Source organism: Chelonia mydas, chromosome 6 (genome assembly GCF_015237465.2).
Source record: "Chelonia mydas isolate rCheMyd1 chromosome 6, rCheMyd1.pri.v2, whole genome shotgun sequence".
NCBI lineage: Eukaryota > Metazoa > Chordata > Testudines > Cheloniidae > Chelonia > Chelonia mydas.
In genome coordinates this window covers 106720379-106744885 of record NC_051246.2, presented here as the reverse complement: position 1 = coordinate 106744885, position 24507 = coordinate 106720379, and the positions used below count along the sequence as shown (strand labels likewise).

General features: G+C 40.8%; 1 protein-coding gene across 5 annotated transcripts in view; it reads right to left on the bottom strand.

Moving 5' to 3' along the window:
* Window positions 1-1528: 1528 nt before the first annotated feature.
* The window catches only part of AK7 (adenylate kinase 7), a 62441-nt gene continuing 39462 nt past the window's right edge, over window positions 1529-24507 (bottom strand). For 4 of the 5 annotated variants that reach the window (XM_043549083.1, XM_037900920.2, XM_037900921.2 and 1 more), the window contains 6 exons: window positions 23450-23578; window positions 19244-19309; window positions 17251-17448; window positions 9421-9641; window positions 3785-3943; window positions 1529-2365 (listed from right to left, as the gene is read on the bottom strand). In XM_043549083.1, coding sequence (XP_043405018.1) covers window positions 2327-2365; window positions 3785-3943; window positions 9421-9641; window positions 17251-17448; window positions 19244-19309; window positions 23450-23578 — 812 coding nt within the window. In that variant the 3' untranslated portion in view covers window positions 1529-2326. The remainder of the gene's footprint in view (window positions 2366-3784; window positions 3944-9420; window positions 9642-17250; window positions 17449-19243; window positions 19310-23449; window positions 23579-24507) is intronic. The other variant, XM_043549082.1, reaches the window with a different exon arrangement.

The following is a 24507-nucleotide window of genomic DNA, read 5'->3' as shown; positions in this document are numbered from 1 at the left end:
CCCGAGACTGCACACCCACCCGAGACTCCTGTCCCCTCTGGGGAGTGAGTAGATCTGACAGGACACGTTTTACACATAGTTTTCAGAGTCGCAGCCGTATTAGTCTGTATTCGCAAAAAGAAAAGGAGGACTTGTGGCACCTTAGAGACTAACCAATTTATTTGAGAATAAGCTTTCGTGAGCATCCGATGAAGTGAGCTGCAGCTCACGAAAGCTTATGCTCAAATAAATTGGTTAGTCTCTAAGGTGCCACAAGTACTCCTTTTCGTTTTACACAGAGAGAGAGAGGCAAACAAGGCAAAGACACGCACACAGCGAGGGAGTCATTGTCTGATTCAGAACTAGAACTCCAGCCATCCATCCTGCTTCTCATGCTGGTGCTCAGACTACTCGGTTTCTCTTTTTATACACTCCATACAGATCAAAGTTTTTATGGTCATGCCATATGGAAGGTCCACCGAGCATATGTTGCATGGAACTCCGTTTTTGTACCTTGGAAAGTTAAAGTATTGAGTTCTCTCATTTTTAAAAAAAATTCCCTACTAGATTTCTAACGTTTCAGCAGCAGTCAGGTTAAGACGGTTTAAGAGAATTTAATGGTGTGGTATGAAACTTTCTTTTATTCACATAAACAAAGCCTAATAAATATGGACTGCATAAGGAAGAAAGAAAACTCAGTTTATTGTCCCACAGAACTATTAGTCTCTTTAGGGATTTATGCAGTAGAGTTTCTGCTGGGAAGAAGATAGTCAGTCTCAGTAAAGTCCAAACCAAAATTCACTTTTGATCAAGTTTTCTATCAAACACAGGTTTCTCACACTATAAGATTGTCTGAACGCTTCTAAAGACTTATTAAATATTTAAAAATACTTTAAAAATTGTCTCCAAATGAATCCCAGGTGAATGATAATTGGATTGGCTGTCAATGGGATTTTTAGATCCACAAAACATCTGTCTGTTTAGAATACAAGCATTGTTCCTGGCTCTGTCACTGACGTGGCACGTGACCTTGTGCAAGTTATGTTAGCATGCAGAAGAAGGGTTTTGTGTGTTTGAATGGGGACACAGTGAGAATTAATAGATAAAAGTCCTATATTAAAATATTTTGCATTTATTATATGTAGTATTAATAGGTCATCATCCTTTTTAGAAATGTTAGATGTTTTCGTTTCTCTTTTCCTTTTCAAACAGCCCCCATAGGCATGCTCTCTGTTTTGGGATGATATGGTGTTACATTTTCTATAATAAAAAATATTTGAAGATGAATACTATCAAAACCTCATCAGCTCAAGACAGATGGTTTATTTGGCCTTTTTGACAATATACATTAGGTCAATACAAAATCAAAATAACCAAATGAAAGCCTTCCAACTATTGTTGAGAAACTAACTGTGACCAACCCAGGAACTCTTTAGATTCTCCTTCAAGAAGTGCTTCTATGGGAATCTTAAAACAATTTAATAATGGTACAGAAATATTGAATATCCTTTGACTATTAAACCAAATATTGATAATACCAAAACAACACAGAAAATTAATGGCAGATCCATATTGGGTCACCAGGCATTTACCCAGTCACTTTAGTGGATTGGTATGCTTCCAAATCTGGTACAGAATGGCAGCACTTTGTGTGCTCCACTATCTGTCTGTTCTTGTGTAACAGGCAGAGGGTGTGAAGCCCAGGTCAGAATTACCACTTGCTCACTATGCCTCATGTAGGGTGCTCAAAACCCCTGGACTGAAAGCCTTTCTAGTGCCTTAACAGTCTCATAATAAGCAGAGGAGAGGAAGCAGCTTTACACTTGGAGAGTAGTAGAAAGATAGTCCTTGATGCTCCTGTTTCCTTCCCTTTATCAGTAGCAGCAGCTGCCCCCTTTTCAAAGACTGGGGGAAAGAATCCCATAGCCTTGTTTCTTTCTTCCATTGTGCTAGAGAACCAGAAAAGAATTTGCTGGTGGTGCTAGTCATGTCAACTGCACTAGAGAATGGGAGGCAAGGAACACACTCCCAACAGTGCTGCCCTTCCATGGTGATGGAGTGGATTCTTTTGGACCACCATTTCAAATAGGTATATGCACAAATATTCTGATATATATGTGCATAATTTAAGGTGTGGTCATAAACAGAGTATTTAGTGGAGTGCAAAGCTATCTACTGTACTATGAGCAGTAAAAGTAATATGTCAGAAATAAAAGTGAAAACTACACAAAGAAATATAAAGAAAATAGTTTCAGTGTAATCAATTTTTTTGTAAAATACGTTACAAATGTTCTGCCTTTTCATTAGTGTGATGATGTGCTGGGGTTTTACATCTGTCAGTACTCTTTCATTCCATTTCAGGATTGTTCTTGAAGAGATATTCTGCCTATAGACAAAAGATTGACAAAAAGTAAAGGTAACAGTTTTACAGACTCTAAGTGTTCAATTTTAAACTTCCCCAAATTAACAGAAGTTTAGAGGATGACGCCACTTTAAACAAAATCCAAGCTCCAAGATGGTAAAGCTGTAAGCCCTGACAGATATGCCATCAATTGCTATGACATTTTTTAATACTATCACCCCTCTTTACACAAAGTGTACAATTACTTCAAGCAAACAAAGATTGTATCACCTACTACTGAGGCCACATTGTCCTTCCCCATAAAGATAAAAATCCAGGAATGTGTACATCTTCTCATTTTTTTCCTTAATGTAGATCATAATTCTTATTCTTAATAGACTGAGAGCCCTCCCTTCTCCCTATAGATGGATATCATTCTGATTCTGTACATCATTGGGCAGAGAGCAACGATGTAAGGACATTATATACTGCCCACAGTAGCACAAAACGGATGCATTCATTCTAAGCCTTGACTAAGCCCTGGTCTACACTGCAAATTTATGTTGGTATAACTACGTCACTTAGGGGCGTAGATAATTCACACCCCTGAGTGATGCAGTTATACTGACCAAACTCCCAGTATAGACAGTGCTATGTTGATAGGAGGGCTTCTCCCATCCATATAGCTTCACTAAGGCATAGAGTAGCTACACTAGCGAACTTACAGTGGTGCAGCTGTACTAGTGCAAGCTCTATAGTGTAGACATAGCCTAAGTGTTACAAGGGTGCAGCTGCAGCGCTCTTAAATGTAGATAAGCCCTTAGAGGAAGCATCTGTTAATATTTCCCCTTTCTTCCATGCAAATATTTTTTATATATGGTTTAGTGGAAAATTAGGTAAGATCACCAGGATGGCAGTAATTCTGCTCATCCTTTTTTATGGCTCACTTGGGAGCTTGGCTGTGTGTTTATGCAGGGTATTAAGGAGGCATAAGGCCCCTCCTTATTTCCCTGTTTGAGCAACCTGCTTTGGAGATCCTGTGTGGTGGGTAGGGAGTAGAAGCCCAACCTCCCATCCCAGTATACCAGCCAGTACAGCTCAGCTGGTACAGAGGGTGAGCCAGGACCAAATTGTGAGAATCCCTCCCATACTCCTGGGCAGTGCAGCTACATGCCATCCCTTATTGGGCTGTTTCTAAGGTGCCAATCCAGTCCAAAAAGATTAGATTTCTGTATATTCTACTTTCATAACAACTCTTGGTCTCCTGAACAGTAGCAATTTGAGTTTGGGCCTCCTTCAGCTGCTGTTTAAGATAACTGGAATTTGCCACTGATGTCAATTGGAAGAGAACTGGGCTCTTTCTTTGATTTCATAGGCCTTTGCTATCAAAGAGATGCTACTGTTTTAATACACTTTTCCTTTGTGCCTTGTCAAAGGTATCTGAGAAAACAATAATTATCTTACCAGGAAGTCAACTGGATCATCAGGCCTGATCTTGCAACATTCATTCAGCCCTTGCATAAGTGTTGGCATGACATTCTTCATTAAGTAGTTCCTTAGAGGAATGGACTGGGCTTCAAGTAATTCCTGTTCCTGCCTCTTCACTTCCTCTAGACGTTTATTCTAGAAGTAATAATAATTTTTAAAAATTTCAGTTCTATTAAATAGCATTTGCCAAAAATCTGGAATGGTGGCTTGTAGGAAAAACATGATCAGTTAGAAATACTGGTCATTTCTTTAAAATGTTTGAACAATTTGTACCTGGGTTCTTGTATTAGAAGGATGGGGCACAAGGGTGGGAGGGAAGGAGGAGAGAAGAAAAGGACTCAGTCCAGTGAAGAATGAGACCATCTCCCTTCGACTGTTTCTTTTGATTTTCCTCTCTATCTAAAGTCTAAAGATGTTTTGCATTGCTCCTATTGCCAAAAGGTGAAAATGTTTGCAAGTCCCAGGCAAAAAACCAACAGTTCTTTTTGCATATGCCAGAAACTTCTTGAGCCCTTTCTGGGCACTGTTTTGAACTTCACAGAGAACACTTTGATCTTACTGGATGGTTCTACAGAACAGCTCATACAAGGTTGTGTTTTTTTTTTTTAAAGTGCCAATGGAGTTGCACTTTCTTACAGCTGCTGAAGTTAGCCTTAAGTTTGTTACAGTCCTTTCTTTCCCAGCAGTAACCTGGGTTATTAGTGGATATAGCAAACAGTAGAAACTCTGGAGAACTCAGCAGACGGCTCTTTCCCATTCAAAAACTGGCACAAGAGTCAGGTTCATACAGTAATGGCTGATGAATGGGTGAGAGGAGGCCTAGATGCCGGCCTTCTAAATCAAAGAAGCAGATATTTCAGGTTTCCAAGTCCACATGGTTGACATACCTCAGGAGTTTGCAGTGTTGTAGCAGTGTTGGTCCCAGCATATGAGAGACAGGGTGGATAAGAATATCTTTTAGTGAACCAACTTCTGTTGGTGAAAGAAACACACTTTCAAGCTTACACAGACTCTTCAGGTCACGAAAGAGCTCTGTGTAAGCTTGAAAGCTTGTCTTTCACCAACAGAAGTTGGTCTACTAAGATATCACCTCAGCCACCTTGTCTGTAATAGCTCAGAAGTGACATTTGACAAGCTTTGGATGTGGTTTGTGAGCATGGACATAGATGGCATGTGAACCTTTACCCAGAGGAAAATGGAGATCTTGAATGTAGCCTTCTTCTTGTTACTGTCCTTAGAGCAGATTGATAGCTATTTAGAATTCCAAAGTGCTTTTGTATTATATAGGTTAAACTTGAGCACTAACTTTATATTCAGTGTGGAGTTTCACTTCTGAGTGGTTGAAGCCTTTAGACAGTGCATAGATAAGACAGTTGGTTCATTAACATAAGAGTCCACATTATGCTTTAAGACAAACTCTAGGGGAAGGCAAAACACTGCTTAATCCGGAAAAAAAATGAAGATGTGTGGAGAGATAGCAAGGGCTCTACTTGGCATTCCTATATTTCAAACTACAGTTACAGCAACTACAAATGCTACATTAAAAGTGAGTAGTTTCGAGGCATTCTCTCTCCAAGATTCATAAGCACATACAAAAATGAAAAAGAACCTACTGTGGAATTATTGGCCTGTATTTAAGTTATAAAAAATATAAGAGTTGCTTTCTGGGATATAATATCCTGACTCTGCAGAGGACCAAAAAAATTGCTGGGGCATGCACTTACAAGTTATTCACCTTAAGACCTTTTGTGAATCCTACCAACCAAAACCTGAGAGTGTGCTGAAGTAAACAGGAATAAATGTCAATGTGATGCTCTTGTACCTACTGGGGAAGACATCCCTGATTCTATAGTATGTACTAGAAGTGGACTTCTGATTGCATCACATACTTTACACTCTCCACTGAAAAGCCTTTCTATAGCTATCAGAGATGCTTATCTTTATAGGCTGTTAGAGATAGATGGTCTGGATTGCAGTATTGAATGGATCTTCGGGTTAGATTTAAAGATCTTGTCTGAAAGTTATGTTCCATGGATAAAGACAGCCCACTCATGATATCAGAGAATGAAGGATATCAAGGACACCTGGGCAAAAACAAAATCCTGCCTGACTTTCCATACTTGGGAATCTGAAGAATGGGTGGGTGAGGAGCAGCCCAGCTCCATGCTCTAATCCTTGGATATTCTAGGTAATTTACCAAAATCTGGGGCATTTGTTCAATTGGTTTGTCTCTAATAAGATATCAGAACTTCGCAGATACTTCAGCTGCAATGTGCTGGGGATGCAAACATTGTTTCAAAATATGGAATGCTTTGCTAAGTCCAACTTCTGAGACATTCTCCTTGCCCCTGACGATGATTGCTATAAGGAAAGAAATATGGGATTCTGCCTAAACACAAAAGCAGAAGGCTTCTGACAGGAGCTGAGGGCTGTGAGTGCCCCTTGCCAGTTGACATATGCCACTGGAGCTTGTTTGTCACACTGGACTAAGACACAGTGTTGAGCTAGCAGTGGTTCCCAGGCAAGAAGAGCTAAGCATATTACCAGTAACTCCAGTGCATTAAAGCACTGATAGAGTGCCCAAATGGACACCTCAGCCTGAAATGGTGGCATCCAAGACTATGCAGATGAGGGAAGAGAGGAAGGGGAAGAAGGCAAAAACAAAGACCTGCTAAAAGTTTAGTGGTGAGGAAAGTGATTATAGCAGGATCTTTCAAGTTCTGTGGGATAGGGAAAACAATTCCTCCAAGAAGGAAAGTGTGCAATCTTCTGGAGGAGGAAAGTCTTCAGTGGATGGAGATTAAATAAAGGGCAGATTGCTCTCCAGTCGACTCTGGTACTCTACTGGAACGAGAAGCATAAGGTAAGTCAACAGGAGAGTTTCTCCCATCGACCCAGCACTGTGTAGACACCACAATAAGTCGATCTAAGCTACATCAACTCCAGCTACGTTATTCACGTATGCTTACCTTATGTTTCTCGTTCCAGTAGAGTACCGGAGTCGACTGGAGAGCAATCTGTGGTTGATTTAGCGGGTCTTCACTAGATACGCTAAATCAATTCCCAGTGGATCGATCGCCACAGCAGCGATCCACAGTAAGCGTAGACATGCCCTGACTAACACCACACTCTGTTCAGCTGCTTCAAGTGCCCCAGCGCAACGGTTCTCCCAAGTGGGGGACAGTAGAGCAGATCTGGCCAGGCATATTCTCCAGCTCTGTTTTATAGGCTTTGTATTTGGTGCCCTTTATTTAATCTCCATCCACTGAAGACTTTCTTCCTCCAGAAGATTGCACACTTTCCTTCTTGGAGGAATTGTTTTCCCTATCCCACAGAACTTGAAAGATCCTGCTATAATCGCTTTCCTCACCACTAAACTTTTAGCAGGTCTTGGCTTTTGCCTTCTTCCCCTTCCTCTCTTACCTCATCTGCATAGTCTTGGATGCCACCATTTCACGTATTTCACGTAGCTGGAGTTGCGTAACTTAGGTCAACTTAGCCCCATAGTGTAGACTTGCCCTCAGAAGGGACCAGCAAAGTCAGTCAACATAGGGAGAGGGAAGAAAAAAAGAGTCTCAATACTAGCACGAATACCCATCTTCTGAGAGAAGACGTTACTCAATGGGTAGCCAATCACGCAACCTCTGAAAAGTGGTGAACTGCCTCTTGTATTCAGTCTAATGAGGCCAGGAGGGAGGCAGAAGGGAGGAATTGTTCTCTTTGATGCTGCCCTTTTTGACCCTTGCTCTCCTCTTTTCTTTCCCCAAACACTTTCTTTGCCCTAATTTTCTCCTTTTGTTTGATCTTCCTTGCCTGCTTCATTCCATCTTGTTAGGAAAAAAAGGGGAAGGAGGACTAAGGTAACTGCTGTTCCTTGCTTATTGCATGTAGTAGGCAAAAAAAAAAAGAAGGGAAAAAAGGCTGGATGGACTGAAAAGGGAATATTACAGTAGTTACACTACAGAGAGGAGAGAATGGAGTTACAAGGTCTCACATTCAAAACTAATAAAAGGAAATACTATTTTAATTCAACACAGTTTAGCCTGCAAAACTCAGGACCACGAGGTATCACTGAGGCCAAGCACTTAGCAGGATTCTAAAAAATTATTAAACCTATGTAGATAACATGAATATCCAGAGTTATAAAAGTAAATATTAAGTAAAAAAACAAACAAGGGCTCTGGAAGGGATACAAGTCCTTAAAATGAGGGCATAATCCAACCTCTAAATCTTGAGAGTTATCATGAAACTTTTCATGGGGGGCAGAGTGTCCCAAAATTGCCTACTAAAGAGTTTATTTTCTTGAAGCAGTTGGTACTGGCCACTGTCAGACGCAGGGTACTACATAGGACCACTGGACTGATGCAGTATGGCAATTCCTATGTTTCTATAGACAGTTAAGTACTGCAGATAATTGACAAATGTTGAATCCTTATCAGTGGAGTCATAAAGATGACAATCAAGACTTTAGCAGACAAGAAGAGAGAAGAAAGTAAACTGGAAAGTTCCTGGCAGGATGGAGGAGGAGGAGGATGAGGAAAATGCTCATATTATAGCATCCGACGAAGTGGGTATTCACCCACGAAAGCTTATGCTCCAATACGTCTGTTAGTCTATAAGGTGCCGCAGGACTCTTTGCCACTTTTACAGATCCAGACTAACATGGCTAACCCTCTGATACTTGACATATTATAGTAGACAATTACAAATGGCAAGATAAAGCAGCTTATTACTGCTACTGTTTGGCTCCATAGAAGTATTTCCCTGAGTTTTGTCAGTTCATTTCAGCACCAGCAAGAAATGACATAATGTTAATTAATTTTGATTTCACAGGCTCAATAAGGTGACTGAAAGGTTGGTAAGAGGGAATCTTTGGCTCTCCTGGGTTCTGCCCCTTTCAATGTCTGAGTGGTTCTGCAAGTTTCAGCAAGTCCACCTGGAGACCATTTATAGTAGCACAAAACAACTGGAATCTTTATGCCTACTGTGTGAGCAAAAGTGTGCAAAGGTAGCCAAAAAGGGAGCATGGAGAATGCACACAGGAGATGTGTTGATTCAGTGCATCTCCTTGAAAGCTTCATCTGGGGCAGCTCCAATGGTGCAGTAGTCTTTGCCCATCTGTGGCAAAATCCCAGAGGGGGGTATGATGGTGTAACTCACTGTGGCACACTTGTGTAAGGGCTACTAAAGCCCTTTTTCTTCAGTTTCTTGCTCTGGAATGTTCCAATCAATATCTGAAATCTCACTGGACATTTATAAGGCGTTAAGAGGAGGAAGATCATCAAGCTTGTTTTAAGGGTATTTTGGTAACGACACTCAAAATCTTCTGTTGTAACTTTATTAATATTTGAATTCTTTAACAAGGGTTTCAGAATACATCCGATGAAGGAAATATGAAAACAAATATGCAACTTGGTATAGGAGACTACAGAGCAGATACCACACTTTTGAAATGGAACGACACTGCATAGCTCTGACCCAAGCATCACATGCATGCCCAAGTCAAACATTTTTGCATAAGGTCAAATGATAAGACTACTGGAGATCACATAACTGCTATTTTCTAAAACAGGTATATAATTAGGTTTGTGCAGAACTCTGTAATAACTTACCCACTCTTCCCAGTTTGCCACCTTTTCAGCCCTTTCCTCAGCGTCTTTACGCTCCTGTTCAGCATTGTCTTCTGCTTCTTTGGCAAGGCGTGCCTCGGCTCTTTTGCGTTCTAGTTCTTCCTTTTCTTCATCTGTCAAACCATAATTTCGAGGTTTTCCAGTTTCTTTGATGATCTCGTTTACAATAAGTCTGTTCTCAGGATCCTCAAACTTTGCTACATCTTTTAAACATAAGAACAAAGAACATAAGTGTCCTCATTAATTACAGGGGAAAGGGATTTCAATGATTATTGTGAGACCTTTAAAATATATTTGATATATTAGTTAAGGTTAGCCAACACTTTCCATCATAAAGAGCCTGTTTTCAGTTGTGGTAAACTGTGTCAAACTTTAACCATCTTGGCTGAAGTTTTCTATGCCAGGTGTCTGCTCAGGCTGACACATATAACGCTTCAGCTAAAATGATTGTCATTTCTGAGAATGAGATGGGAAAAAATATTGGTTTGCCCACTATTAAACAAATTCTTACAACTGTTTTATTGAGTAACTCTAGCACCCCCATACTTTGGAGCAAGGGCTTGAAATTTGGCAAGGGGGTGGTCTGCGGTAGGAATGTGCCTTTTACCATCCCTGCAAAAGTTCATCCATATTTGGCCAAGTGATGAGACTATGAGGAAAAAACGCAGTTCAGATTTAGGAGAGACTTGTTAACAAGTTTCGTGTCTAAGATCTCAAAGATGCCATCCGTAGTGAGGATATTCCATCCCCACACAGATTCTATCTGTGAGTAGATTTTACAAACACAATCACCATTGAGTGATTAATTGTGTATGCTGCAACAAGGCCGCAGACACTGAGCAGGATGCCTTGTAATTGCTCTTCCACTCTGCTGGGGTTGCTGTGGCAGTGGACACTGGCAATGAGAGCAGGGCGACTGTCTCTGTGCTCTCAACACTGTCTCTACTGGTGCCCAGGCAACATGGAGGAGCCTGACGTGAATGCAACGGGCTGAGGGACAGGAGGCAGAAGGAGTGGCAGGAGGTGAATAGAAGCACAGTTGAAGAATAGTTGGTGTTGGTCCTGCTTTGAGCAGGGGATTGGACTAGATGACCTCCGGAGGTCTCTTCCAACCCTAATATTCTATGATTCTAAGCAGGAAGGAGAGTGGGTTGCAGAAGCTGGAGGGTCCAGGCAAGCAGGGTTTTATTTGGTTTTTTTTTGGCCGGGGTGTGTGTGTTAAATAAGCACGGAGGGAGATGAGGGCTGGTGCAGAGGAACTGGGAAGGGTTTGGATACGGGCAGAGGGAAAGTAAGGAGGACAAGCCAGGGGCACAAGGGTTTATAACTACTAGAATACATCCAGAGCCTGGAATGGAACCCAGGAGTCCTGAGTCTCTGCTTTCCTCTGCTGTCATACACCATCCTGGCAACCGTGGATGTAGAATTCCTCTACACCAACATTCCACACAAAGATGGACTACAAGCAGTAAGGAACAGTATCCCTGATAATGTCATGGCAAACCTGGTGGCTGAACTTTGTGACTTTGTCCTCACCCACAACTATTTCACATTTGGGGACAATGTACACCTTCAAGTCAGCGGCACTGTTATGGGTACCCGCGTGGCCCCACAGTATGCCAACGTTTTTATGGCTGACTGAGAACAACGCTTCCTCAGCTCTCGTCCCCTAATGGCCCTACTCTACTTATGCCACAAATCAGATGTCAAGAATTATAACATTCAAAAACCAGTCGGAGAACACTTCAAGCTCCCTGGCCATTCAATTTCAGACTAAAAGTTGCAATTCTCCAACAAAAAAACTTCAGAAACAGACTCCAATGAGAAACTGCAGAATTGGAACTAATTTGCAAACTGGACACCATTAAATTAGGCTTGAATAAAGACTGGGAGTGGATGGGTCATTACACAAAGTAAAAACTATTTCCCCGTGCTAATTTTTCCCCTACTGTTACTCACACCTTCTTGTCAACTGTTTGAAATGGACCATCCTGATTATCACTGCAAAAGTTTTTTTTTCTCCTGCTGATAATAGCCCAGCTTAATTGATTAGTCTCGTTACAGTTGGTATGGCAACACCCATTTTTTCATGTTCTCTGTGTATATATATCTTCCTACTGTATTTTCCACTGCATGCATCCGATGAAGTGGGTTTTAGCCCACGAAAGCTTATGCCCAAATAAATTTGTTAGTCTCTAAGGTGCCACAAGTACTCCTTGGTTTTTTTTGCTGATACAGACTAACATAGCTACCACTCTGAAACCTGAATTTACAAAGTAAAGAAACTCCAGAACTAAGGTTGTCTACAATCTTAATTTACTGCTTGTGCATATGAATGATTGCAACTTCCTGCTCCTTTTATACTGTCTTTGATTAGATGATCACATACTGTTTTTCCCCACAGGACCCCTAACAACAATACTTTAGTATTAACCATGGATAGAAACTTCCGTATCACATGGTCTACAATTCTGCTATTCATCTACCCATCTAAATGGTTAAGACTGCAATACAAATGCTACAGAAGTCATACTTAACTGCATAGCCTCAGAAATATACTTGTCTTTTTAAATAAGAGCTGAGATTGTTTAAATAAAAGAGCCACAGAGGATACATCTACATAGCCCACAGCAGTGAGCCTCTGAGCCCAGGTAAACAGACTCTAGCTTGTGGGGCTCATACTAGTGCTCTAAAAATAGAAGCCCACCACCCTCTCTAGGCTTCAGAATCTGAGCTCAGCCCAAGCTGCAAATTCAAAGCACCATCTACACAGCTATTTTTAGAGGGTTAGCATGAGCCCTGCAACCCCAAGTCTGTCAACAGGGGCTGGGAGGCTCATTGCCCTAGGCCATGCAGGTGCACCCTTAAGGGGTCACAAAAACTGGGGAGCCCACAATTGAGGTCTTAAAAGGCAAGCACTGTTAAAAGGATAACACTGCTTTTCATTGAATAAAAGATTCTTTATCAGTGGTCTCAGCCACTGACTAAGCCTCCCTAGATTCCTGAGTTATCCCCAATTTGCAGATGGGAAAGCAGACAGGAGTTAAGTGCTTTACACAACTCGTGCAGAGAGAAAAATCCAGATAACTTGATACTTTCCTGTTTAAACCACAGTGCAGACATAAAAAAGCCAACTCAGAAGGCCACATTTTTAATAGTTGGCAGTCTTCTAAAATCCTTGATGATAGTAAAGTCATAAAATTCAAATATTTGGATCAATATTAAGAAAAAGCCACACATAAAAAAAAATTCCCTACTCTACAACAAAATTATATCCCCCTTGTGATTGGGCCAGCAACCTTTCATAAACTCTCTCATGGCCTAGAGTCAAATTACAGGCACCCTGCCTCAGTTTCCCCTCTTGGACTATTCATGTAAATTTCACTTCAGGCTTTTTCTGGATCAAAAGATATCCCTCCTTGGGAACTAGGTTTATCGATATAGATTAAATGATAAAACTCAAAACCAAGTCCCTTCATAAGTACACACAACCCAAGGTTTCTCCCCTTCTTCCTTGGCCTTCCTACCTGAGCCCTTTACCATCCCTACCCTGCTTGTACTGGCCTCCCTGCCTATTACACTTTCTATACACTCTACAACAACTTTCCGACTTTCCCCCCATTCATTGCAACTTCGGGCTCCTTTTATACTGTAAGGTGAAGTTCATGCTGTATTCAGGGTTGGCTTAGCCTCTGGCTCTTCAGCCCATGGGGCAAGCCCTACCCTGTTACATTCCCACTAAACCCAGTACACCCAATCAGCTTCCCCCAGAAGAAGTGTGAGAAAACAATCAGGTTTGCCGTTTGATCTTTGGGTCACTAAATGTGGGCTGTGATGGACCTACTGGGGATAAGATTTGGAATAAATCTCAGGAAAAACTTCCTAACTGTAAGAACAGTAGGACAATGGAACAGACTGCCCAGGGAGGTTGTGGAAGCTCCTTCACTGGAGGTTTTCAGAAGGAAGCTGGATAGCCATCTGTCTTGGATGGTTTAGCCACAGCAAATCCTGCATCTTGGCAGGGGGTTAGACTAGGTGACCTGTGTGGTCCCTTCTAACCCCATGATTCTATGAGGTAGGGTGAGAGAAGTGAGTTGCAGAGCTAAAGAGCCTTTACTGAAATTATTCTTGCCATAAGTCATCTTTTTGCACCAGAAAGCTGTAAACTTGCACACTTCAGTTGATTGCAGCTGCAAGGATAGAAGCAGTTCTGAAGGTAACCAGGACCTAAGCCTGTTGCTTTCAAGATGAAAGTCAAAATCTTAAATTGCATATGGAAATCAGCTGGAAGCTAGTGAAGACTGTGAAACATGGGTGTGATGTCCCTGTAAGAAGCACCACCAGGCAAAGCAGAATGCCTCCTTTGGCAATAGCTAGAGTTTCAGAATAGTCTTCAGGTGTAGCCCAAGGCAGAGGACAATGTAGTAATCTAATTATGAAGTGAAGTCAACATCAAAAAGAGAAAAAAAATTCTTATGAAGCACAGATTAAAATACAAACCCATTCTAGGCAAGTGCTACTACCTAGACTTCCAGATGAATATAACTAACAAACGATGGGCAAACCCCCTCAATCAAGAAGGCAGAAATAATTACCACTTCTTCCATTTGCTTTCCCTGTCTAATAGCATTCCTTGGTCTTCCCTGAACTGAGACGTAGGCCTTGTCTACACTGGCAAGTTTCTGCGCAGTAAAGCAGCTTTCTGCAGTGCAACTCCCAAGGTTTACACATTGCTAAGCTACTTTGTGCGCAGAAACGCCTCAGTTGCAGCGTTGCAAAGAACCACCTCCACGAGAGTTGTAAGCCTTACAGCACAGAGGCTCCAGCGCTGTATTGGCAGTATAAATACATTACAGTGCAGAAAGCAATCAATTGGCCTCTGGAAGTGTCCCGGAATCCCTAAAGTGGCCACTCTGCTCATTGTTTTGAACTCGCTGGCTGCTGTGAAGGCGTGTGCCCTTCCCCTTTCAAAGCTCCGTTTCTGACAAGTGCTGGGGAGAGAGACAGGGGCTGATGTCGGGTTTCCCCCTCCCCCTGTCTCAGGACTGGTTGCTTCCTGCTGCTGTCTGAACTTACAAGACAGCATGCTGACACACTCTCTGTCCCCCAAAACACACTCTTTCCTGCCCCCTCCATACACATACACTCCGTCACACATTCTGCCCCCCTTCCCCCACACTTCAGTTGAAAAGCAGCTGGCAATGTAGGAAAATGCCCACAGAACAAGGGATTGGGAAACCTGCATCATGTGACGCTGTGCCTGCCCCATGAGGCATTGCAAACCCTTCCCAAAGCACCCTGCGGCCAATTGCACAGTGGAATAGTTACTACAATGCACTGCTCTCTTTGCCCTTGCAAGAGCTGCTAATGTGGATGCACTCCACCGTCACAAGGAGCGCAGTATGGACACACAATAGCAGTTTAACTCTAGTGCTTTAATAAAAGGGGTATAACTTGTTGGGCAGAAACTTGCTAGTGTAGACATACCCTTAGCTAGCTAACCTGCATCCAACTCCCACTTTAGTAGGACATTGAGGTAAGTCAATCAACTTCACCATCTGGATCTGATAAGGAATGTTGTGGAGCCAGTTGCATCTGCATACTAGATGTAGAAGTGATCAATGAAATTGTTTTTAATTGTTCACTTTATTAATATAACTTCATAAGCAAAGTTTTATTAATCAACATTCATTCATAAAACCGGTTACCCCAATAACTGGCTAATTGAGTTTCAGTTTCAATCCAATTGCTGCTTAAATCGCTGAAACTTACACTGTTTCAACATTGTAACTTCTGTTCACTGTTTGCCATTCCTTACACTTGTCCATATTGTAACTCAAACTCCATTTTAGCTTGTCCCAAACTCCATTTTAAAATGCTCACTTCATTTTGTAAAAGCTTGCTGCAACCTTCATTTTTGCAAAACCCTGCTGTAATCTTATTAGTTTAGTTTAGATGTGTGAATGAGGTATGTATGGATGATGGAAACAACCTCCAGCCCCAGCCTGTCCTGATGAAATAAAGTGTAAACACCCAACGGCTAAAGATGCAGACAACAGCGCTGACAAACTAAGAGGAGTCCACCCTCAAAAAAAAAGAACAAAAGTACAATTGAAGAAACATCAAAGCCAGGTCCTAGGCTGAAAGTCATGTCTGCAATTGACAGGTGATCAATCACACCGAACTCAGAGGCAGCGTGACACAGCAAGACCTATAGACTCTGGATTCAAACTAAAGCCTACAAAAAGGATGGGTGAGATGGAAGACTTTGAAGGGTAACATTCTGCTGCCAACATGGAAGGGCATCGGTGCATGCCCAACAGAGACCCAGCTCTTCCTTGTGCCCGGCTTTCCTGGCCAGTTAGCCGCCACAAGCTACAACCCTAAGCCACAAGCTACATTCAGGACTGGTAACTATACAGCAGCTGCAGAACCTGTATGTGTGTATGAACAAACGTGTGAATGAATGTGAAACTGAATGAAATGTTATAGCTATAACTGACTGCCTACTATGATTCTTTTTGTATTCACAATAAATGTGACATTTTGTCTTATCCCCTTTAATAAGATCCTGCTGATTTTTTATTTTATTGGTTTAACATAGAGGCACCAGAGCTCAAATATTCTCATTATTTCCCCATGTGCCCTCCTATATGCTTTGAATGGGAGGGACAATAGAATAGACGCTTCTGAAATACAATATAAGAACCCTCAGAACAGAAGAAAAATTACCTAATATTATTACCCACTAGGACCTCTTAGGGAAAAAAAGGAATGGAATTCCTCGTGAGCAACTCTACCTATGCTTTCAAAGGTCCAAAAATATGTCAACTACACTTCATGGTCAGTGTGACAAATCTGAAAGGATCAATATGGACACATGGTCTTTGTCCATTGCAGAAGATTTCCTACCAGTACAAGTAGCACAATCTCTGTACCATATTTATAGCATCATAGGACTGGAAGGGACCTTGAGAGGTCTGTAGATGGTCTGCTCAAGGACTGAATGGAAGGAAAAAAAAAATCTGGGAACTCCAGGTATCACCAGGGTTGTTTCACCATAACAGTCTCATTATCTGAGTCCACAAAAGGGACATTCAAGACAGGGTGATAATTAGTGTGATTATCCATACCAAGGTATAGCTTTTTTGTGCACAGGCTGAAAATAGCTTCTTTAAGCAATGCTGGCATATTGCTCTCACTTTGTTTCTGAATAATCAGGCTCGATTCACCAACCCCAAGAGTTCCAGTGATCAGGTTTTGTGGATGGTATGTTGGAAGACATTTTTTTGGGGGAGGGGTGGGCGTGAAGGGGGATTTCAAAAATTTCTTATGTCATAGTCAGTCAGAAGCATTACAAGAGTTCCCTCCCCAGTGCCCTAGCCATCTTCATGCTTCGTCTGTTGCAGATCATTTATATACCATCATGACTTGTGAGAACAAAGCTGAGGAAAAGGTTTATTGGGAGCCATGATATTGAAAATCAAGGACTGGATATTACTGTACGAATTTACCAGACCATCAACAGTGGGGTCTGTGTTCTCATTATAAAAGGATAGTTCACTTAGCCTCCAAAAGTGGACCTTTAAAATGGGTACATTGTATGAGCCAATGGCAGTTAGATGTACATTTCCCCAAATTATAAGAGTAAACAAACACTCCTGCAGTAGTGCAAGCATGTTCTTAGATTTGTACTTCAGTGACCATTAAAATATGCCATTTTATCTATGTAAAAATATTGTATTATTTCCATGGAAGAAAAATATACTATGTTTCTAATGGCTTATATAAAAGTTTGCTTTTATTCCATACCAATAAACTGTGGATGTATTTCAAGTTCATCAAAATAGTTGACAACAGTCTCATCTTCAGTGTTTAACTCTCTGAAGAGACTGAGAGTTCTCAAGAACCGGTCCTGAGTATAATGAGTTCCAGCCACAACACTCTCTGGAAGGTTCATTACTCGGTTTTTTAGGAATTCATCTGAGGCATTCAAAGAAATAACATATTCTGTGGAAAAAAAACATTTTTGAGGGTTAGATGTAATGTCATAATTTTTGTTTTATTTTTCTGCTATCACTAGATATCATCTATGAATAACAAATTCCAAACTACTAGTGAATAGAAACAGATGTCAAATCTTTAAATCTCTCCATACAAAACAGCATTACAGAATGCTCTGTCTCCAACTGTGTACACTTGTAGCAATTCACCAATATTTAACAGTAAACAAAAGTGCTTTGGAAAGAACCCTGATGTTCCAATGTTATCTCAGTTAAAAACCGTAAAGTTTAACTACAAACTATGGACCATATCCTACCACCCTTACTTATTGAACTCAGTGGGACTATTTGTGGTGTAAGGGACTACTCAACATGAGTAACAGTGGCAGAATCTAGTCCTAAAGCCCCATAGAAAGCTACTATACACACCAGTCAAAATGCTTTAAATAGTAAAATCTGAAAAGATCTATGTGAATTGTGTGGCCAATGTAGTAAATAGGACTGGAAAACTTAACTCATCTATTCAAAAGACCTCATGGACTAGATTACTATAGTCTGGAATTTCTAATCTCATAAATAAATGTACCTATGCTCGGGTTAAGTAAACTATCATGCACCTAAGCAGTACATAAAAATAAAATATGCCAGATGCAATATAATTTAGTATCACTGTTATCTGTAGTACAGTGGTAGGGAAAATACTGGAAGGGCATGTAAAAACATTTTACTTTGTATTAGTTTAACAGTCTCAATTTTTTATTCTTTATAAAATAAAAATCTTTATTCATATCTTTATTCAGCTTCAGTGAAAATGCTACCTATGCTGACAGGTGGGCTTCTCCTGTCGGTATAGGCAATCCACTTCCCTGAGAGGCAATAGCTATGGTAACAGGAGAAGCCCTCCCATTGACATCACGCCAGGAGGTAATCAGTATACTTGTGTTGCTAGGAATGTGGATTTTCCATGCCCTTGAGCAACATAGTTATACCGACATAAGTTGCTAGTGTAGACTTAGGGCTAGTCTACTCTGGCAACGCTAAAGTGCTGCCATGGCAGCGCTGCCACCTCCATGAGGGGCGTAGCTACCAGAATGGGGAGTGCAGCTCCCAGGGCTGGTGCACTGTCTACACTGGCACTTTACAGCGCTGAAACTTGCTGTGCTCAGGGGGGTGTTTTTTCACCCCCCTGAGCAAGAACTTTGCAGCGCTCTAAAGCGCCAGGGTAGACAAGCCCTAAGCCTCAGATAAAACTGCCATTAAAGTCAAAGGAAATAAGGACTAATTTATCTAATTTTATAAATACCATTGTAAATTGGTGAAGCAGTTTAGCAAAGTCAAGCAGTAACATCTTTTCTCAGGGAGAAATTTATAGAACCAGGTACAGCATAACAGTCAGTAAAACTCAGAAAACGAACAAAAATGCTTCCCACCTCAGCATAGCCATGGGTTGAGAGTGCAACCTTCTCTCATATAGTCACTCTTCTTTTCTTGGAACAGCTGTGTTTTTAGACCTCCCCTGCAGATCCTGTTGCCAGGGTCATCATAGTGCATCACAATGATTTATTCATGTTTTCACTTTAAAAATGTGGACTACAAGTGTCTCAATTTATGAATAGAAGAAGCTGCTTGGTTCAAAAGTTAGTGCTTCATCATCTGTTGCTGTCTGTCTAGAGGTCTGGACCAAATCTTTGTTCCAATGAGATTAGGGCCACTATATGCTTAAATCCAGCAACAGAAGGAGTGCTTCTTAATGGTGTGAGTATTCTTTTAAAACTCTGCCCTTTGTAGTATAGTAAACTTACCAGGAGTGATTAATTTATCATAGCGAGGCACTTTGCTTCTTATCTCTTCTTCCTCATCATCTTCAACTAAAATAAAAGTACAATATAATTAACACTGTCACCTGAAGAAACTATATTACTAACGTTAACTAAAGAGGTGCTAGTAACAATACCTGTTCTTTATGTAGTACCAGTTCTTTATATGGTCAAATGACACTAACTAATGAATCCTGACAGCACCATTGTGAGATAGGTGGGTAAATAATTCAGAAAAAAAATGTTTAGATACTTCTAAATAAGAAGCACAAATGATGCTAGTTCTTCATGATTCAGAAGAGTTCTATTGTTTAAAATTAGCTTGGTGCATATTCATTCTCTCTCTCTTTCTCTCTCCTCCCCCTCCCCCGCCCCCCCATATGGTATATGAACATCGGACACAGAGATCCTGCCAGCCAATGCAGGATTCTGCTGAGAGACACACTTTTCTACATCTCTGAGCAGGAGCAGCATGCACACCCACCATCTTCTGGCCAACTCCTGCTACTGGCAATAGAACATATACTAGCTGTTTTGGGGGGCTGGGGCGGACATGTCTCCGAATGTGTAGACAATGCCTGCTTAGAGACTTGGGGAAAGATCCTCAACTGGTGTAAATCACATAGCTCCATTGACTTCAGTGATTTTCAGTGGAGTTATGCTGATATACATGAACTGAAGTTCTGGGCTGGCCCATTAGCTGGACTCTTTTCTTAAAGCAGCCCTGTGGAATTCTTACATAGGTGGAATAGGCTCCTATACTATTTCCCCCCAACAACTCACTATACACTAGCTCAGCACACAGAAGGACTGAGCCCTCCATGTTTGTACATTTATTTATTCATTCCTTTATTTACCAGGACATATTTTGAAAACACTGACTTCCTTAACTAAAATGAAGTGATGTAGAATCCTTCAGTTGTAAGCTTCTTGGGAAAGGGACTGTTTTTATATTTGTGTCCTATACAGCAATCAGCACAATGCTGGTGGTGAACATATAACAAATAATAATACTCTGCATAGAATCATAGAGCTGGAAAGGACCTAGAGGTCATCTAGTCCAGTCCCCTGCACTCGTGGCAGGACTAAGTATTATCTAGACCATTCCTGACAGGTGTTTATCTAACCTGTTCTTAAAAATCTCCAATGATGGAGATTCCACAATCTCCCTAGGCAATTTATTCCAGTGCTTAACCACCCTGAAAGTTAGAAATTTTTTCCTAATGTCCAACCTAAACCTTCCTTGCTGCAATTTAAGCCCATTTCTTCTTGTCCTATCCTCAGAGGTTAAGAAAAACAAATTTTCTTCCTCCTCTTTGTAACAACCTTTTACGTACTTGAAAACTATTATCATCTCCCCTTTCAGTCTTCTCTTTTCCAGACTAAACAAACCCAATTTTTTCAGTTTTCCCTCAGAGGTCATGTTTTCTAGACCTTTAATTATTTTTGTCGCTCTTCTCTGGACTCTCTCCAATTTGTCCACATCCTTCCTGAAATGTGGTGCCCAGAACTGGACACAATACTCCAGTTGAGGCCTAATCAGTGCGGAGTAGAGCAGAAGAATTACTTCTCGTGTCTTGGTTACAACACTCCTGCTAATACATCCCAGAAGTATGTTCACTTTTTTTTTGCAACAGCGTTACACTGTTGACTCTTATTTAGCTTGTGTCCACTATGACCCCCAGATCCCTTTCCACAGTACTTCTTCCTAGGCAGTCATTTCCCATTTTGTATGTGTGTAACTGATTGTTCCTTTCTAAATGGAGTACTTCACATTTGTCCTTATTGAATTTCATCCTATTTACTTTGGACCATTTCTCGATTTCTCCAGTTTGTCCAGATCATTTTGAATTTTAATCCTACCCTCCAAAGCAGTTGCAACCCCTCTCAGCTTGATATCGTCTGCAAACTTTATAAGTGTACTCTCTATGCCATTATCTAAATCACTGAAGATACTGAACAGAACCAGACCCAGAACTGATCCCTGCGGGACCCCACTCATTATGCCCTTCCAGCATGACTGTGATCCATTGATAACTATTCTCTGGGAACGGTTTTCCAACCAGTTTTGCACCCACCTTATAGTAGCTCCATCTAGGTTGCATTTCCCTAGTTTATGAAAAGGTCATGTGAGACAGTATCAAAAGCTTTACTAAAGTCAAGATATGTGGGATCATATTAAAGAAGTTCTGTATTAAAATCACAAATAAGTTTGATTCCCCATAGTTTAAATTCCAGGGTATTACTAATTAAGAAGTCTCTTGGTTTTTGGTACTGTTTCTCTCCCTCTGTGTGTGAAACTTGCAAGCTGCTAATTGCGTTAGTACATTGTAAGACAGAGTCTGCTCTCAAAGCAATTCACAGAGAGAGAGACTCAAAGCAATACTCTGTAACAACAGAAACAGCACCCAGAGACTCCCCGCCCTTTTGTTGTATCAACAATTGTGATTAAAATAGAGATAGAGGATGTATGTGGATGGATGCTTGGTGTGGATAATAACTGAATGATCAGGGAGGTGCCAGCCTAAGAATCCAGTGTCCATCGGCTGAAGAAGGCGTGAAGTGGAAATAACCAGAGGACCCCCGGAGGGCAGACTGGAATCCACCCAACAGCCTCAAGAATGGGAGAACCAAAGAACAAGATAATATCTAGCAGCATGGAGCCATCAGGAATGTGCCATCTGCTGATTGATTCAGCAACAGCATGATGAAGCAATTCCCATAGACTGGCATAGGAAGAAACTCCTATAAAAATGGACTCTAGAAAGTGAGAACTTTGGGGTCTGATTCTGGAAACCAACTTCCAGGAGCATCAGATGAGCATCTGACAAGGCCCTGCTCCCTCCTCATGTCCAGGCCACCTGGCCAGTGGCTTGGCATGAGCAACTCTAAGGCTGGTAACTATGATAACAACCTTGCAGAACCTGTGTGTGTGTGTTTGTATGAATGAATGTGTGAATAAATATGAGATTGAATGGAATGTTATAGCTATAACTAACTGCTTACTATGATTCTTTCTGTATTCACAATAAATGTGGTATTTTGCCTTTTCCCTTTTAATAAGATCCTGCTGGTTTTTATTTTATTAGTATAACAGATATACCATGTCTACTGCTTCCCCCCTATCCATGAGGCTTGTTACCCTGTCAAATAAAGCTATCAGGTTGCTTTGACATGATTTGTTTTTGACAAATCCATGCTGACTGTTACTTATCACCTACTAGATGTTTGCAAATTGATTGCTTAATTATTTGCTCCCTTTTGTTTCCGGGTACAGAAGTTAAGCTGACTGGTCTTTAATTCCCTGGGTTGTCCTTATTTCCTTTTTTATAGATTGCCACTATATTTGCCAGGTTTCAGAGTAGCAGCCGTGTTAGTCTGTATTCGCAAAAAGAAAAGGAGTACTTGTGGCACCTTAGAGACTAAACCAATTTATTTGAGCATAAGCTTTCGTGGGCTACAGCTCACTTCATCGGACGCATAAAGTGGAAATAACAGTGAGGAGATTTATATACATACAGACCATGAAAAAATACACATTGTAAGGAGAGTGATCACTTAAGATGAGCTATTACCAGCAGGAGAGTGGGGTGGGGGGAGAGAAAACCTTTTGAAGTGATAATCAAGGTGGGCCATTTCCAGCACATTTCCAGGAGTTAACAAGAACGTCTTGAGGAACAGTTGGGGGGGGGGGATAAACAAGGGGAAATAGTTTTACTTAGTATAATGACTCAACCACTCCCAGTCTCTATTCAAGCCTAAGTTAATTGTATCCAATTTGCAAATTAATTCCAATTCAGCAGTCTCTATTTCCCCTTGTTTATTCGCCCCCCCACTGTTCCTCAGACGTTCTTGTTAACTCCTGGAAATGTGCTGGAAATGGCCCACCTTGATTATCACTTCAAAAGGTTTTCTCTCCCCCCACCCCACTCTCCTGCTGGTAATAGTTCATCTTAAGTGATCACTCTCCTTACAATGTGTATTTTTTCATGGTCTGTGTGTATATAAATCTCCTCTCTGTTTTTTCCACTTTATGCATCCGATGAAGTGAGCTGTAGCCCACGAAAGCTTATGCTCAAATAAATTGGTTAGTCTCTAAGGTGCCACAAGTACTCCTTTTCTTTTTACTATATTTGCCCTTTTTCAGTCTTCATACATACATAACAACTACAGCAGAACTCTGTAACTTACGATTAAATAGATCTTTTGCCTGGTCATAGGTCTTTGGAAACCCATCCAAAATATATCCTTGATTCTTGCAAGGCATAGACTTTAGCTTTTCTTTCATGAATCTAATCACATACTGATCATCCAGACGACCTGAAAATTTAACATATGCATTCAAATAGAGTTAACCTATGTATGGTTTATGTGGAAGATGAACATCTGAAAGATTTTACTAACATTTTTATCCACTTGTCAGAGAGTCTTTGAGTTGAGATCTGAGAATGCCTAACTATCTGCTTGGGATCACTATTTGGTAACTACACAGAATCACCTATGGTAATATGTACTGATATGTTACAGAGTCTTCAGAGTACCACAAAATTATCATCAGGTATAAAATGAAAGATTCCTTTCATAAGACTGTTTACGTTTGATGAGTTTAACTATTATCCCAGGATCAAAGGAGTAAAAATAAATAAATTGGACATAGTAGTATAACATACTGGTAACGCCTAGGGACTTGCACTATCTCCTGAAGCATCTAGAATTAATTTCTGAATTTACTTGACAAAACAAAAAAACATTTAGAGAGAGGAATGTAGCAGAACAGTTAAACTTGCAAAATGTTGGATTTTACTAAGGGCCTCAAACAGTTTTACAAACACATATTCAATTTGTCATTAAAACACTTGGAAAAACCCATGTGAGACAGGTATTATGCTCACTTTCAGATGGGTAAACTGAGACACAAAGTAGTTTTAGTGACTTGGCCCAGGTCATTAAATAAACGTTACAATAAAACCCCAATGTCCTGGGAATAAAACTCAGATTCTTACTTCATCTGTAATCATGACTCCAACTCCCTCCCCTTCCCTTTGCTTCATTTTTAAAAAGTCTTAGTTAAATATATATAATCCACTGTAATCAAAATATTTTGATTGTAAAAGGTTTCATTGTTTTAACAGTAAAGCAAAGCCACACAGGAGATAATGCAGCAGTGCTCATTAATTTTGCAGATAAAGCATGCGTTAATTAGACAAAAGAATCCAGTGCTTTTTCATGGGAAATGATTGTAGACCTCA